Source organism: Colius striatus, chromosome Z (assembly GCF_028858725.1).
Source record: "Colius striatus isolate bColStr4 chromosome Z, bColStr4.1.hap1, whole genome shotgun sequence".
Taxonomy (NCBI): domain Eukaryota; kingdom Metazoa; phylum Chordata; class Aves; order Coliiformes; family Coliidae; genus Colius; species Colius striatus.
The window spans coordinates 54,420,147-54,438,847 of record NC_084790.1 but is presented as its reverse complement, the minus strand read 5'-3'; the positions used below and the strand labels follow the sequence as shown (position 1 = coordinate 54,438,847).

At 33.5% G+C, this 18,701-nt stretch overlaps 1 protein-coding gene across 10 annotated transcripts in view; it reads right to left on the bottom strand.

Annotated features, from left to right (window-relative positions):
- KDM4C (lysine demethylase 4C) overlaps nt 1-18,701 on the bottom strand; it is a 282,638-nt gene that overhangs the window by 200,067 nt on the left and 63,870 nt on the right. The window contains exons 9-10 of one of the 10 annotated variants that reach the window (XM_062017628.1): nt 17,981-18,068; nt 17,400-17,418 (exon numbers count right to left, since the gene is read on the bottom strand). The exons of 8 other annotated variants lie outside the window; for them this stretch is intronic. In XM_062017628.1, the coding sequence (XP_061873612.1) occupies nt 18,003-18,068 (66 nt within the window). In that variant the 3' untranslated portion in view covers nt 17,400-17,418; nt 17,981-18,002. Of the gene's footprint in view, nt 1-17,399; nt 17,419-17,980; nt 18,069-18,701 lie in introns of those variants that run through there. One more of the 10 variants, XM_062017627.1, reaches the window with a different exon arrangement.

Genomic DNA, 18,701 nt, shown 5'->3' with positions numbered 1-18,701 from the left:
AATCCATTTATACTGACTTTTCACATGGCTTCATCTGTATCCCCATGTGAAGCATAAGATTTCATTTAATTTTTAGAGGCATTCTGGATTATGCATCCTTATTCGTATCACAGCTCTGCTATGATACCAATAACTGCTATCAGAATGCTCTTTTCCTCTCATTAATTACTATAATCCTCCCTTCTAGGAATCTGTGAAATACAGGTACGTAGCTCTGGGTCCGCCTTTCATTCTTATCAAATGCATGTGAAAAATCCATATATCAAATTAGAACTAGATCTGAAATCAACAGTATTGCAGTAGATAACCAACAGCATTCCATGCAGAAAATACAGTCTTTTGGCAGAGTGCTGTAAAAGAACAGATACTCAAAGCCTTCTTTACTTTGCAGAAAATAAAGTGCTTCCCTTATCCTGGTTTGTACAGGCATCTTTTCCCAAGCTTTCCCTTCCCCTTAGCACTGTACAGAGAATTCTGCTGTTTCAGATGCCTTTAGAAAGGAATTTTATGAAGAATCACCAAGACAGTGAAATCTTCTACAAATATGTCACATAGTCATATCTCAGCTTGGATATACTTTCAGCAAAGTACTAAAGGAGTACTGAAGTACAAATGAATATACTATTTTAAGTGCAAAGAAATGCAAAGCAAGCACAAGCAAAAAGACAGTCAATCGTGTGAGAAGGAAATGTTCATTTCCTTTAAGATTAATTCCACCCATGGCTTCTTTCAAGGGAAAAAGGAGTATCATTTGCAATGATAAACAAATAGTGGTATTCAGGTGCCTCACTGCGGCAAAAAAAATGCATATCTCAAAATGTATATCCATACTTTAGCAGGTGAAAGCAAAGTGTGCTGGTATTTTTATCTTCTTACTTCACAAGCGCAGAGCTGATTAGGTGTTAGGTTCAAACTAACAACTAGATTCAAAATGAAACCTGCTGGTAAACAAGCAGGTATCCAAGTGTTGTCACATAAATAAACCATATTCCTATACTACAGCCTTTTGTCTTGCATAATTAACATAAATATATTAAACAGTTCTGAGATCAGACAATTAACGTAGGGTACGTTAATTTACAGTGCTCTCCGTACTCCTTTCCAAAAAAACCCCTACTCTCAAGAACATCAACAAAATACAGGGTACAGGGAAAGGAAAAAAACCCTCAAAAAGTAACAATAAAAAGGCCACTACAAAACACAACATAGAAATAACATTTTTTCTATTTTCTTTACTACCTGCCAGTTCCATACACAAGTATACTAAATGTTGGGAATGAATGCTTTTCTTATAATACTCTATGCCATCTCATCATCACACAGAATAAGAGTAGTTATATTTACAGCAGTATTATCTCAAATCCCAGAAAAAACTACATTGCATTTATTTCTAATTGCAGTTTTCAGGTTAAAAAAAAAAAAGAAAAAGAAAAAATACCCCACAAACTCACATACAAGCAAACAAACAAAAGTAAACTCTAAAAACCAGCAAAAAGCTACATCCCAACATTTTCGTAATTAAAATGTGACTAGTTTAAATAGAACTATCTATAATAAAACATTATGGAAGCAAATACATTTCTGAGAAAAAACTTCTCATATGAGTACTTTGGTTTGAAAGCAGGTTCTGACAAGCAGAATAAGATGTTACAGATATATTTCTTCATGACTAGTTTGCCAACTTCACGAGTCATATTCTTCAATATTCTAAAATGGAGAGGGAACTTAGACAGTATCCGCTGAAAGCTTATTTAGTACATTATTACTCAAGAACATTTTCACTAAATGCCTTAGTCACCAATCACCATGTTAAATAAGGACTCTGGGTATTTTATGTTTTAATGGAAATGTGCCTAATAAAATTACTTATGTCTCAATTTGTCCTACAATCTTCAAAATAAAACCTTGTTGTCATTTGTTCAATGTCGCATTTGTAATTATTATGAAGCAGTGGTGACAGATATACTTGGTTAAAAGCATTTTAAAAACAAGGACAATTTAAACATCAAAATTATTAGGGAAAAAAAATAATGTTCATTTTTTACATAGAATATGGTACAACACTTAGTCTCTAAACACGTGGCAAGACACTGTAAATGTTCATATACATTTGCCTGGATACCATACTGAGAATGAGAACAGTTTAGCTTTGCAAGTCATCCACTTTATTATGCCAGATTCTTCTTTTTCCCCACTTAAACCTCTTATAATGGATAATAAAATCACCAAGTGGAGTGAGATGTCTATAAAGCTGTCTCTATATCCACTTCAATTAATTGTTTTAAAAAAAATTAAACAACCTCTATAGCATAAAGAAAATGAACCGTCAAAGGTGGTTTTTAAGCTATTTACCTAAAGTACACATTGCTAGTTACACTTGTATATACATACTACATTCATTTTTACTATCTAGGAATGCTGTATTTAATTAATCGTTTGTATATACTGAGAGCTATCATATAACCAATGCTGTATCTATACAGGAAAATTCTGTGTTTTTTTCTAAATAAAATATATAAAACTTCATAATTATTACTCATACTTATGTTTCCCATAACGTAATTATAAATCTGGAATTAGAACACAAAGCACAAGCACAAATACCTGTGCAAAATACTAAATGCAAAAGATATACTACACCAAATACATTCTTCATGATCTGTTCTGCCACGTTTGTCTGCATGCATTACTTAAAGAAGCTCTATTTTTATGTACATTTTAAAAATTACAGCTTAAACAGTGACAAAGTAATCTTCAAAACAATTTTGGTAAAAGAAGAAGACCAGCACTATCCACTGCATTTGAAAAGAGATAGATGTAACTGCCTGAGGTCATTCAGCAAGCCAAAGGCAGAGCTGGAGTTAGAACTCAAAATGTTTTAATCCTGGCTTCGTGTTTAGCACTGGTAAATGCTGCCTGTCCTAGGCTGTTAGCAGGAACTGTATTTATGCTCTGACAGTAAAGTAGACTCTTTGAATGTGTGATGCCCAAAGGAGAAGATGAAAAACAAGAAACCATATGTCTGAAGTCTTCTTGAATATGCCTCAAGAGCATCAGAAATAGGAAAGCATATTAAAAAACAAGTTTGCCACATATGAATATCTATTTTAGGATTCCTGATATGTTCTCAAAGAAGAATTAAAGAAAAATTTAAATGGCAACAACAACAACAAATATCAAACAACTATCACAACAGATTAGTATCAACATGATGTACATTAAAATGTTATGGTGCATGTGCTTCCTAAGGACTGTAAAGGCTCATTTTACCACCTCAGCCATAAAACAAATCTTGTCACAATACCCAGAATGAATGAGTTGTAATGAGGACCTGAACCTATTTTTTCTTATCACAACGCAGCTTCTCAGTACACTTATCTTACAACACACATACTCATAGTCTGTAAAGAACTAGAATTTCTTCATAAGGGATGTAATGCCACAGCAAAATCAAAACAGATGTGAAAAGAAGTTACAGAAAGCCTCCCAAACTTTGCACAACTCTGTCCCAATGAAGTAAAAAAGAAAAAAAAACAAATAAAAATACTCAAAACACTGAAAGGGTGTATCAGCTAATTGCTACGGGTCCATCAGGTAATCCAGTAAAAAAAGTAATAGTATGTTCTGCCATCTCCATAACATCTGGACTTTATCTGTCTGCTTGTGAACTTAAAGAACATCTCCCATAGGGTACAACAAGTAGTAAGCTTATACAGCCTTCCGACAGTGCGTAAGGAATACTAATACCACAGCTCATTGCTTTTTCATCATGAGTTCACATACTTTCCTCAGTATTTACAAGTAGGTGCTCCTTTATTTAAAACTAGGGGGAAAAAAGAACAAATTACATCGTTTCAATGAAATGCATGAAGCCATATTGCCCTCTGCTGACGAACAGCTGAAATTGGACATAAAGCCAGAGCCCATTCTCCAATAAACCCTTTGAACAACGTATGTTACCAAAATTCTAATACTTGGTCTGCTATAATTCCAACAGACCCCAAATGCTATTTCTTAGCCAAACAGCTGTCTATCAGAAAAATATGATAGAGATTTGAAGAAGGAAAAAAAAAGGGTGGGATTTTTCTACTCCAAAAGTTGGAAAAGAGTTTGCTAATTTCATTTTAAGGGAAGATAAATTTACTCACACGATTTCACTTCAAATTACTTACCATATGAAAACGTTTGTCCAATCAAGTTGTATATTATTAACACCATTTTTTTTCTTTGAAATTAATACAAAATTATATCCTATTTAGCACTAAGCAAACCAATTTATTCTATGTTGATTTTCAACGCCAATTTTTAAAAGGAACTACATTAGGAAAGAACTTTACATCCAGTCTATACAGACTAATGATGAAAATCTACTTATCAGAATAGAAATGAATCAATATGCTCTCATATATACTCCAGACCTCATCTTGGTTTAACACTGAATTTACAGTTATAAGTACTTTAATCATTACTTAGAATAAATTCTTGCTGCCTTTTTAAATGTTTGGTGGGTTTTTTCCCCCAAACACTACAGCTTACTGTACCTAATGTTAATGTGTTATTAACACCTGCTGGAGCCAGAGAGAACTATGTGAGTCACCTAATTCAGCATCTCATATTGAAAGAGTTTACAGAAAGTGTTGTTCATTTTAACTTTGCCCTTGTCTAGACTAATACTTTCAATACAACTAGTTTAAATAAACAGCAACAGTATAGATACAGTTAAACGTTACAGCCTAAATTCTCTTCCAGCCTTTAACTTCATGGTCACACATGTACTAAAGCACAAATGTTTTACCTAGTAGCAGTTTTATGATGTGTTAATTAGATCAACCTAGGTATTCTCTTCTCATATTAGATATTTAAACCCCAATCTAGATAGGCTTCCAATTTCCTTATACTCTTCTTAAAATACGATTAGCAGCACACACAGTATAGTACTATCACCTTGGAAATAAGGCAATATGTTGTCCCAGCACATAAATAATGATTCTGCATTTTTTCAACATGGTATCTTCATAATGCCCTTTCAGTTTTTTAAGCCACAAAGGAGTTCAGGCTTGAGATAAGACGCAAATAGATGGAAGTAGCACCTACAATATACTCTAAATAAAAGGGAGTTATGCTCATCTTAACATTCTTTTCTTCATGTCTTCTATTTTAAGAGCCACTTTCACTAGAACTCAACAAGTTTAAGGCAACAAAAAAGAGAACACTCTAAGTTGTGATTTTCTATGATTTTTGTCTCATCCATATATGAATAGTATCTTAATATAACAACATATATTTCATTTAGATTACTCACACCACAGGGAAAGAAACAATAGGAACCATGACAAAATCCTAGCATTTCTCGGACTTTTGTAACTAGCAGATAATCGACTAAAATATATTGTTGATGTGATTAAACAGAAATATTCACCTGTCAAAGAAGAGTTACGCCAAAGTTGTAGGTAGGAACAGGAGTAAACTGCTTAACACTCTTTTTTCAGACAAACAAAACAAAAACAAACCAAAACCCCATATAACACTAAACCTTTAACATCTGTCCTGATGTATAGTAATTTCAAGTCTGGTCCTACAATCAGGACTTATTCACAGATCATCTAGTTCAACCTTTCTTCGGAAAGGCAGCCTACATTTATCTCACTCCAGTCCTTCTTTTGCCACCCAAAAGCATCCCAAGTTCTGGATTAGGTCACCATGCCACAGTGTGGTTAAAAAAAAGTTCCTCAATGTATTTTACATGCAACTAAAGGCCTAGTAACATCCTAAACTCCATAGCTTCACAACACACTTTAGTCTCTTTAGGCTATCATTTCAGTTTCTACAATACTTATTGATTGATAATAAATCCAACCTAGTTTTCTTTCACATACACCAGGAACTTTTGAACATTACAGTCAACACCGTAGAAAGACGACTATGACCATCCTAACACCATGCTTCCTCATTTCAGCTTGCAAATGGCCTCTAAAAATATCTTAGAATTAATTTTGTCACACTTCACATTAAAACAAAACTATTTTTTCAAACCAATAATATTCCTGTTTGCCTCACCAAAATTATGGCATGATTGTTTCCCATAAGCTACATTCCCCATTGTTCTTTTTTTTTGTGTAACCTTCATTTGCCTCTCTAACTTGTTACCTAGATTCTAAATTTTTCAGGATATTGTATCAATGGACTTCTGGTAACATTTCTGGAGAAAAGTAAAATAAAGTCTTTTCTGCTAAGGATCCTGAGCATTATCAGAAGCACAAAGCACTTATTTATCACACCAATAAACTCTACTGTAGCATCCCTTAAAAGAAAGTGGGGTGGGAAGTGGGGGAAGAGGAAAAATAGGGAAAAAAAAAGAACAAAGGAAAAAGAAAACAAAAAAGGAAAGACTTCTATAAAAATCCAATTTTTCCTCTTTTCAGTGCATTTAAAATTTCAAGAAATTATATAATGTTTACACACAAGGGAAGCTCTCAAGAAACAACACTTCTGTCTAACTTTGTATTCTTTCTCCTCAAAACTCTCTTTTCAAGTTGCTAACAATACCAAAAAAGAGTAAGGAAAAAATTCGAGAAATAGCAATAAGCCTTAACAGAAAATTCATAGTCTCAGTTAATACAAGCAAACCTTTCTTTCTGGATTGTTTTCAACACACACAGTACTACAAGATAGCAACTTCCTTGCCAGAAAGTTATTATGAGGTCATCAACGTTTGAGATTATGGGATGCAGAAGGAAATAACAAGATTATATTACATTTTAGTAATCATCCCAGCAGCTTCAGAAGGTATTGCTGGCAGCTTCTAATGTATTTAGACCAAAGGCAGCAGCTAGGAGTAAGTACAGATTTGCTCGGGGAGGGGGGGAAGAAGAATCTAAAGAAAACTGTATTGTTGTCCTTGCAATAAATATTACTATGTACAACATACCTTCACAAAAAAAAAAAAAAAAAAAAAGACTGATTATTGTTTAATAAATGTGTATCTGTTAATTTAATTAACAAGCAATTTCTTCACAGTCATTTTACAAATAGTTCTGGAAGGTAAAATAAGATTACTGAATCTTAATTAGAAATAAAAATCCAAATTAACTGTAGCAGCATAATCAATACAAATTACATTATTTAAATTAAGCAACATTTAAGTCATTAAATGTTCACATTAAATTTTTTCACTTTAGATTCAAAGCTTTTTCGATTCAAACTGTTTTGGAACAATTTTATAAGAAGCACAACCATCAATAAAATTTCACATTCTAAATTAGCAACTTTGTGCTACACATCTGATTTTTATAAAATAAGATACTAATTCTGTCACATGTAGGAGTTTGGCAACAAAGCCAGAAAATCCACTTCAGTCTCTAGGTTGGTTTTGTGTAAATGCACTAAACTCTCACTGCCCATTTGACTATGGTGACCCATGTTACACAAAGCAACTAAAGGTGTCTGTTGAAGTTGGCACCTTTTTCCTTTTCCAAGACAAGCACTTCTTGAGTACACAGCGGAAGAGCTGTCTCAAAGAAAATATTAATCTATCTACACAAATATATGCAGCATTTCTGATAAAAATATGCAGGAGACCCAATGGTAGTCATTATTAATGCTACCATTCATTCTGAAATTAAATAATAAACTGCTTGCTTTTTAGAAACACTGAATTATGCTAGCTGTCAACAGGACCTGACTGTGCTCAGTACCTTTCAAAAGTCAGGAATAAGAATGTTTGGATATTGGTAGTGGCTTGCCATTTATGTCCAAGTAGCTTTAATAACTAACTAAATTTAAAAAAAACCCTTACATTAGAAAGCTAGCATTTCATTTTCCCAGGTCAAAAAAGATGCAAAAACAGATTTATTGTATTTATTTCCATATTCTACCTCACACAAACAATGTGAAATTCAAGACCAAGACAACTTTTGAAATTTTTCTTCATGGAGGAAAAAAAAGAAAAAAAGAAATCTCTGAATAAATTCTAACTGTGCCCCAGCTAAAGCAAAGCCCTCGTAATTTTTATTACCAGATTCAGTAACTACAATATTGTAACATCAAGGTGCAGCTTCAAGAAGTCTGATAGACTAGGTCTGCAAAAGCAATCAACTTATAAACAAAATTTGTCAACATCACAGAAAAAAAAAAAAAACTAGAGGGGAAAGCCCTTCTGATGTATTGCAAGGATACATCAGAGGACCATGGAAGAGTTTTCTTACTTTTTACCATTAAGAAGATCCTTCAATAAGTGAAGATTTAAGCAGAAACTGACATGAAGAATGAACAGAATTACCATTTTAACATGGTAAGCTAAGATAAAATACACATCTTATAACTCTGCATTATAGAAAATAGGAAATGCTTCCCAGATTCTACCACATACCAATAGTTGTCTGGGTTTGTTTTTTTTTTTAAGTCTGAAATGTATGTCTCACGGTGTTTCTTACATGTTTGTAAGTTTAAAACCCAAAAATTTAGAGATCACATCTTTATTCCGATTTAAATGCCAACTTTTTTCCTGATCACTTTGCAAGCAGAGACAAAAAAAAAGATCCAAATATGCAATAATTTCCTAAGGCATCAGTGCTCTATATTCTTTTGTAAGATGCCTTAAACTGGTTTGGGTTTTTTCACAAAGTGTTCAGGATTTAGAGATCTTGAACAAAAAAGCTACGAAATTTTACTGTTTTCAAAACACTATTACCACTTCATCAAGTCATATATAAGTAGTTGTTGACTACTGACTCTTCTACCTATGTGCACGAAACCATTTTACATTTACATATGGCAATTCATATTTTAAAAGGATGATGGAGAACAATAAATAACAATTATTACTATTATTATCAAATATTTTTTAAAATAAAGCTGTTTTAAAAATAGATAATAATTACTTAGAATGCTAGAACCCCTAGCTGCAAAAAAATCAAACCTTCAAGACTGTATATGGAACTACCTGGCTTCTCCAGAATTCGCCATTTCCCATAACAGTTTTTACAATGTCAAGATCACTTTGTACCATCAGTGGTAAACAGAACTCTCCCCCAGTTTCCTAAAACTGGAGATTAGTCTAGAAATTGTATTTCAATTTGGGAGTCAGCATATGAAGGAAAAAACAGAAGCAGCTCTAGAGCAATACAAATGTTAAATAACCATATTAAAAAAAGATTAAATGGCCTAGATTTGCCAGTTACAAATTTCTGGGACTACACTAGGCCTCTTGAGAATGAACAAGGGTACAACAAACACACAATAACTTCTGGAATATCAACAAATAGAGATTAGCAAACAAATTAAGGAAAAATTCATCTATTTCTGATGAGATGCATATAAATTACACACATTCCCTTGGCCCATGCACATTTTAAATCTACCTTGCCAGCAGTACTTTTTTTTCTATGAACAATAAGAATTTCCAAGCAATTCACTTGAGTACAGCACCTACTTTAGCCTGATCAGGGAGCACAAGTGCAGAATCATGAAGGTACATCCAACTGACTTCCCTGAGATACATCACTGATGTATCTTTTCAGACTGCACTACAAAAAGGTCAGATCCTCAAATCAAACTTGGAAACATTTTGCTCAGTGGTGCTAGCTGCATGCAGAATAATAGTTTAGTAAGTATCAGTGAGAACCAATAGTTATGAACAGCAACAAAAGAACGCAAGGACCTAAATTTAACTACTGCTTTATTAAGTCACCAGCAACTACACTTTAACTATGTAAAATACAGAACTGCATTAACAACACAAGGCAACTTGACTGAAAAATTAGTTCCTCCTTTCTTATCAAACTTAAGGGAAACTTAATTTTAAATGTGCCTGCTACAGTTTAGGTGAAGACTTCCAAGAATTCTTCTCTCCACCTCTGGACCAAAACCAGTACAGTGAGATTTTAAAGGTACAACTGCCCTAAAATCTTTCCATATTTCTGCATTAAAAAAATGCCCAGTAATTGGTTATTGTACTCAAGGCCAATCTAAAACTTTAAAATCTTGTTCTTTTACTGTACCTTTTCCAACAAAAGACTTGTACCTTTACACCAGTTAAAATATTTCACTTCTAACACCCTATGCCATTTTGTTCAGAGTATTAAAAAACACCTGAGATCAATTTTTATAGGAGACAAAATTCATCATGCAGGCAGGTACTGCCTTGATATTAACCTGTTTGCACTTAGGTAGAAACATATTTACTCACTATAGCCAACAGTAATCAAATAGCAAAACAGGATTAGAATGGCAAGCACAAGACTCCCTTAAAGCTCTCCCTTTTCTCACCAGCACACTTTCAGTGACTCAGAAATCTATGTTCTTTTTTTTTCCATTGTTTCTTGTCTCTCCATTTCACAGGTCCTTAGGCATCTTTTCCACAAACACTCTGCCTCTGTTTTGGTTAGAGGAATGCCTGAAATTGTGTCAAAGATAGTTGCAATTGTATAGATCTAGTCATAACAAATAATGTCATCTTATCAGTATTAGCTGCTTCTCTATCCTACATGGAGAATATATTCTCTATCTAAAAACCTGGAATTTAGTCAAAAAGGGAGATTTATCTGAGTTAGAACAAAAATCTGAAATTTAAATCCTATGTCATTTTTTCAGGAAATTACTTGAACATGCTAGCTTTCAGTTACACACCAGTGGTGCACCAAAGTTAACTCAGACTGTAAATGCCTGTATCATATCAAACAAAAAGAAAAAGCCCTTAACTCCCTGCAAACTCCATATGATGTTTTTACTCTATATAATTCTAACCAATTTTTTCAATCTTAACAAATGTAACTAATCATTTGTCTTTCGAATCACTCAAAGTCTTTCGAAAGTCTAACATTTGTGATAATGCTGTTACTATTTCTTTACCAGTTTTTCTATGACAAAAAAAAAAAAAAAGCATTTTAACAATTCCACCACCTCCAAGTAACTTGCTTTATAATTACAGATACAGGAAGCAGTTCTATGATGTGCAGACTTAAGCCAGGTGTCTGTATTTCACTGCCTTTCTTGAGGATTTTCTAGTAATGGTTAGACTTTGCATTGCTGAAGTAGACAATGCTCTCTTTTTCTTTACCCAGAATGAAACTGAGATCCACTTCTTGTTCTTTTGTCCATTTTGACTGACTGAACACACATTTCCTCTTACACCCAACAAGTTCTAGCACCTTATTTCTTAATCCTCTTCTTATCAACCCTTTGCAAATATACTCACATCTTAGAAGCAATCTGGGATGAAGTGAGTCATAAAACTTAAACAGGCTAAGGCAGCAGTCTTTACAGTTTCTAAATACATGGAATCTCTTCAGAAAAACTTCAGCACAATATGAAGTCTAATTGATATCTCACCTACACAAAAGAAAAATGCTACTGTGAAAACATTTCCTTTTTTCTAAGGGTTCCACTTTCAAGGATCATATATAAATTTTAGATTTTATTTCATCAGAATTATCTTTTACCAAAATGTCTGATATCTAAACTCCCTCAAGTCTCACTCATTCTGATAGCTATTCAATAATGTCCACAGAACATCAACAATATCACCTAAGACATTGTTTCGTAGTAATGGTGGAATTAAAATTACAATGTAAAACTCCTTTAAAATTGCTTAGTTCAAATATTTCATTCATAAATACATCTACAGTACATAGCAATCAACAAGTCTCGGGATTCACAATAAAATACTAGAATTGATTTTAACTTCAAAGACATTTGCCAAGGAATTAGCTCACAAAGACATTCAATAGTCATCTAAATGCTATCTATATGCCATCTATCTGGATTTTTTCCTTAAATTTTGTCCAGTGTTAGATTCCAAGATAGATCCTTATATTCTGGTTAACAAATTAATGGCTGATACACTAATTCAAGTATATCAACATCCTGTCATCTACATAAAAAAGGGAGAATAAAGAGAAATTACTGGAGGGGTAGGCAGGGAGGTTGATTATATCTTTCTCCTTTTTGAGTAATTTTTATAATTTACAAAAATTTCAGTACCTGAAGTACATAATGTACATAATGTGACTGTTCTCGACGTTTTTTGAAAAGTCCAAAAAAATGACAGCACACACAATACACATACTGTTTGTTCTGTACTACAGCATTCAGATGAAGTTACTGAAATAATTGGAGTAAGCTGGAAAATCTGGATATAGGTACAATGTCACCAAGACAAAATAAGATTTTCTTTTTCATTTAGATATTTACTGGATACTTTAAACTAGACTGCCTCCATAAAGCAGACATTGTTCTAGATCCCTAGAGAAATCTGTCTTTTTTATATATGGATACATAGACATGTATTTGCAACAGGAACTTCAGTTAAACAATTCTCTCCAGAATCCCAAATGTGTGGAATGTCACATGGCAAAATAAAGACCAGATGATTTTATTGTTAAGACCTAAAAGTTAGTAATCGATCCAATGAGGCTGATGAATACATAAGAACATACTACACACAGAGAAGAGAGTCTTAACTGAAGTCATTTGGTTATATCAGTCATAAACTTACAAAAGAATGAAGTAACGTATTTCACTCTAAGAATATATGCAAGGTATTGTAACGAATCATACAGAAGTGCACTTAACAACATAAATATATCTTTTTCATCAGTGTTGATACTGAAACTGAGTTAATAAATTATTTTATATATCTTTGGAGAAAGATGACATCTTCCAGGTGGTTAATTCTGCCCTTTCTCCAAACAACTTGAAAGTGCTTAACACTTCAGGCAGAAAGACAAACCATAAAAACTGAATACAAATATGTTAGCACCGAGTTTAAATTAACCTTTTTTTGCTGTAAAATATGTAAAAAAAAATATTCCCAGATGTATTTCAATAATCTTCTTTTTGTAAAGCATCACATTATCGTCATAGAATTATGTTTTACTGTGGGTTTTACCTAATCAAACCTATACAAGTTATACAGTTCATATAAGGTCCTTTTCAAGACCTTTAAACTTTCAGACTTTTTAACTAGCAGCATACAACAAGTCCTACGCACCAGAGCAGCATGCACAGTGAGGACACTGCAGCTGAGGCATCTTCCCACGTTCAGCTCCTGTTTCACTTAACTCGTAGGCTACATAAGCTCATTTGTAGTAAAAGTAACACCTACACTTTATTTGCCCTTGTGTCATTACCTCAGCATGTGAGTATATGAGTTATTCTTCATGCACACAAGCTTTCTCTACTGCTCAGAAATTCATGAAACAGAAGCATATCTCACACTTCCAGCACTAGCTCACCTGGAGGACTTATCAGCAATACCTGCCACTAGAGTTACCTACTACAATTGTGAAGAGATGAACTCTCTGAGAGTTCAAACACAGCATCAAAATGTTGTAGTAGTAGCAGCAGTAGTAGTAGTAGTAATAATAATAATAATAATAATAATAATAATAATAATAATGGAGGTCTTGGTTTATGAGAAGAAAGGTGAGGGGCTATGATTCTAAAGGAACTGAACCCTAATATGTCATTTTTTTTTTGCCTATCAGATTAGCTTGTCTCCCAGTGTCAAAAGCTGGAGAATTGTCTTCCTCTTAGAGTAGGACAAGGAAGTTCATTTTTAGGATGACGTTTACTTATGCAAAAGGTATAAATAAGAGAATATAATGACAGATAGATCACTTCAATTGCCTGGGCATGAACTGGCATCCAAGATATAAAGATTACACCAGATTCACAAAGACTGGTACTCTTCTAGCTGGACAGGACAAGGCAAAATCTATTAAGCTATCTCAAATGGCATTGGCAATCTGTGTTTCCATAGCTGATTCAAGCCCAGAGAGTCTTATTTGTGAATCTCAGATTTATGGAAATAATTGCTTAGCTCAAACTCTTCTCTCTTGAAAAATCTGGAATGAAAGTAATCTCTCTTTACAGGCTGTGACATTAATATATGGATAGAAAAGTACCTAGTGACAATAGGGTTTTTTTTTCCTCAGTAAATCAAGGATAATTATAATTTGCATTCTAGTGAAAAGTAAGGAAAGACAAACTGTATTGATTTACCCAAAATTTCATCTAAATCATATTCTGGAAAGGCAAGTTTATTTTATATTATTGACTTTTTCAATGAAAAAGTTCACATAATTTGGTGGAAGCTGCTATAAGGCCAAAAAAAATCTCAAGCCTACAAAGTATACCAACTTGGTAACGTTATTACATTTTTACTTTGGTAAATGCTCTCCTTACTTATTCGAAACCAAATTTATAAGAAAAAACAGTCTCATAGTTTGATTTTTACTTAAACCAGTACAGCTTGAATGAGAACCCTGTGCCAGAAACATGCATGTATAATCTTAGTAACATATGCTGTAGAATGACACATAAAAAACTTAGGCTAGTGACAGATGGAAAGGATTGATAAGAATCCATACTGAACTTCAGAACTACCAAGTATATTACTCACATATACATGTGTATACAGCATATGCACATAGCTATTTCTGATAGAGTTCTAAAACATTGTTGTAGACATAGTACGATACTTTCTAAGCTTAGGCCTTTAAATCATTCACCCACATTTAAAAATAATGGTACAAGTGAGTAGAATTTTTAGTTTTGTTTTTAAGTAGACAAGTAATATTTTTTTGTACAAAAGCAATCGGAACATAATTCTCATTGAAAAAAGTATTATCTCAATAAATTATGAGAAGTAGAAAAGTGTAGTAAGCATAATTTCTTCTCTGATAAAATGATTTAAGTAATACATATTGTCCCTATATATTTCACAATATATGATTTGGATAGCATAAGCTGGACATGCCTATCCTCAGGACAATGATTTTTTTTACTCTAACAAATAAGGACACTAAATAACTTCCCTTTGAAATAGTCATAACTGCTTGAGGCTGCTGCAGCACAAAAACAAAATATCTTTACAAAGGTCTTGAAACAGTCAAGCTGAAAATCTAAGCCAAAGTTTCATTTAACAGCCTGTCAGTTTTTTGATGTGAAGCTAATGAATGCCGTGGCAAACAAATCCATCAAATCTAACATCAAAACAACTGCACTTCATCCCACCAAAGGGAAAAACACAACCTGCAGGCCAGCACTTTGATTTAACCTATCCACAGAAAACATGTTGCTAAGCAGCTACCACTAAAGAATGCATGAGTAATTACTGACTTAGGTATTATCGCACTTTCATAAAATTAAGTAGCCTAAGTTTCAGTCAGAAGAGGTTGGTAGATTTCTCTCCTCAGGTTCTACATATCAGCTTAACAACAAAAACCTTTCCAGCACCAACATCTGAAAACAAATCACGTCCTAAAGGGAGCTACAATACAAAAGAATCATTATAATGATTAGTAAAATCACCTAGTGTGACTCTATCCTTGATAGAAGGCAGTAAAATTTACATACATTTATACTGTGCGAAAGTCACTAACCAGTGCTGCAAAACAGAGAACGAGTGCAGTGCTTGCAATTGCCAGTGCTTTCTCTGAAAGCTTTCAAAGGTATGAGTACCTTGGGCAAGGGGGAATGGAGAGTTATGAGAGACCCTGACAGGGTTTGGAAAAGTGACAGACAAGGGAATGAGAAGATGTAAACAACAGTAAATGGAAAGAAACTACAATAATCACCAACTTATAAAGAAGAATTAGAGGGCCCTAGTCAAACTTACTCAGATCAACAATCTCCTGGACACTTCCTACCCAAGACCTCCATCTCAGACCAATTCTCTCTTCTGTGAGAGGAGCAGTCCAGAAGCTCTACACAAGGTCAAAAGATGAGCTTTTTAGGGAAATTCCCTGTTTCCCACCATTTGCATTTTCCAAACATTTACAAAATAAAATCAAGGGAAAAAAGAAATTCCAAGAAACTAAAAAATCCTATAAACAAAAGCCCACCATCTTTTTCAAAATATAGATCTATTTCTGGTTTTTGTTATCAAATGAAAGTGCATAAACTTAACCAATCTCATGCACCAGGGGTAAAACTTGGAACAGTGATTACTGTTCCAAGAGAACTCCAATTTTGGCACCTGTAAGTGCAAAGTCTTGCACTGTAACCCTTGTATGAAGGCAACATTGGAATTCACCAGAAATAACAACAGAGGAAAAAAATAGAAAATTAATAAACATAGATTATCCACAGACTGGAGGATGAGGACAAAGAGTATCCCACCCTGCAGTTAATAAACATTAGGAATACAAGATTTTTCTCAGACTAGAGAAGTGTCTTTTATCTAATTGCTTCAGAAATATTTTTATTTTATTAGACATTGAATAATTATGGTTAAATATTTCTGGTCGCCAATTTTAATAACTGACCATCATCCCTTGTTTGGCACACAAGTTCTTAATTCAAAACAAATCAAAGAAGATACCTACAAAACATACAAGCTAATTGTTACTGGGTAATCTGCTTTACCAACAGTAATAAATGCACTCAAATAAGGAAACTCAAAATGCACTTCATGAAGCTACACATTTGCAGCCTACTTAAATGTGGCCCCAATAGGAAAATGACAAAATTCCCAGAGGCCTGAAGACATATCCTATCAGTCCCTACTTTGTACCATTTCATTTTTTTGAAAAATAAAGATTATTCAACTAATGAAAGTTATAGAATGGTGATGAGGATGATCTAAAGCTCAGAGTGCCTCTCATCCTCACAGAATATAACAAACACAAGTAAAGTACTTGTAAGCTGAACACTACCTATCTTTAATTCTTTTCCTGCCGTTATGGTACATCAGCACTTCAACATTCCTTTGCACCACACCCATTTGACAAGCATCTTCAGGAAAGTATTATTGGTTTGTTCCTTTCACTACAATCTCCCATTTCTCCTCCTGGGTGTTCTTGTCAGTGGAAAAAAAATATCTCTGTTATTTCTCCATTTATGCGTTTTTTTTTTTTTTAAATCTTTTTACTTCTGCTTAATTCTGTCCAAAAGAAGTGAGAACATAGCTCAAAGGAGCAGTCAAGCTGTAGCAAAGAGCATGGAGGAAGTGCCACTTGATATTGTGCTTCTTACGTACCCCCTAGTAGATGTCTCATAAACAAACTCTAGAAAACAAGCTTGGAGGGTTATTAATCCCTGCTTCCAGCTTTCAGCTACAGGTAGGCAGGGTACACATACTAAAACCACGATCACAAGGTTAGTCTTTCTAAAGACACAAAGTGATTTTTCAAATTTGCATTCACTTTGCTTAACCAAAGTTTATAATACTGAGGGTCTAAATGATCTCTGATTCAACTAACTTCTGCAGTTTCCCAGAATCTTTAACACCATTCATGCAGCAATGCAGTATTGTCACATAGCCTAAATATTTACTACAACTTTAATGACAATCTATGCCTGATTTTTTTTTCATGAAATTAGTGAAGAATTGACTGTACTTCAGGATTTTGTCTTTTTCTAAAACAGAAACCCAGCTGTAACCAATTAGAAATTCCTCTGTAAAAAGAAAAGTTCCTGTAAGAAGACAAAAGATAAGTCACTTGTATACAATACTCTTCTAAGAGGAACACAGCAATGAACTGACCTAGACATAGCTGTACATTACTGATGAAGGCCATTTCTGCAGTATAATACAGGGAAACTAGGAAATATAAATTTTTTTTTCAATTAAATTTCTTGCATTATGCCACATGAAGAAAGGAAAGTCAAATACATTATCAAATGTAAGGTCATGTGATGGATTTTTCCCTTTTAAATAGAATTACTAGAGCTGCAAATGAAACTTACTAAAATATCAGTATTCTTTAGGCACATAGACTTCTTACATGTTTCCTGAGCTTGTGATACACTAATCACAGCTATCCTCATGTTTTTCTAGAGAAACACCATAATCAAGAAACACAGAACCTAATTTGCAGTAGTTCCATACCATGGGTACACTTTCAAACAGTCATATAACCATAATTCAAGAATAACCAGTTACAATACTTTCTGAGTTTGACTAGTTTACTGTATTTGTTTTTAAACAGGTAACAGTATAAAGATAAGTAACTATCATGAAGAATTAATTCATCACCTTTCCATTAATTCTTCTCTTCTTACACATTTTCATTAAAAACGTAAAAAATCCCACTATTTCGATTTCCTAGCATGTTATTTGTCACCTAAAAACAGAAAAATGTAAACTTTAATTCTCATTCTTCTGGTAATAAGTAATAAAAAACAAGTAAGTACTATCACGCATTCTGAACATTTGCCAAAGAAACCAGAGTTCATATTTAATAAATGGTATCTAACATATTTCTGTACAGGAAGACTAGTCAATATTGTATCAGTTGCCACTTTGATATTTAAATTCAACTGCAGACACCACAGAACTGCTTTGATTTCTTATACTATATATGCTCAATATTGCTACTATATGCAATAACCACACAGAACAGAATTCAGTGTCCTAAAGCAAAAGTTTTATCCATATGGTAGAGAATTTTAACTAAATAAAACAGTATTTAGAGTCTATATGGCAAGACATCCTAGGTAAAAATTCAGAATTTCAGAAGCACTTTTGGAGTGTTGTAAAGAAATAAAAATTTAATTAGCTTTAAAAAGTTATCTTCTACCACCACTGATTTAAACATGACATTAAGTTTACAGTATAATACAACAACAGAGAGGCATGCTGAAGGCATTAACACTTGACAGTTTGTATTGGGGCAGCTGCACACCAAAAAGTAGACTATGTTCTTAAAATATAAGAAATATGAAGCTTACACACTGAAAGGGATGTAACCGCAGAT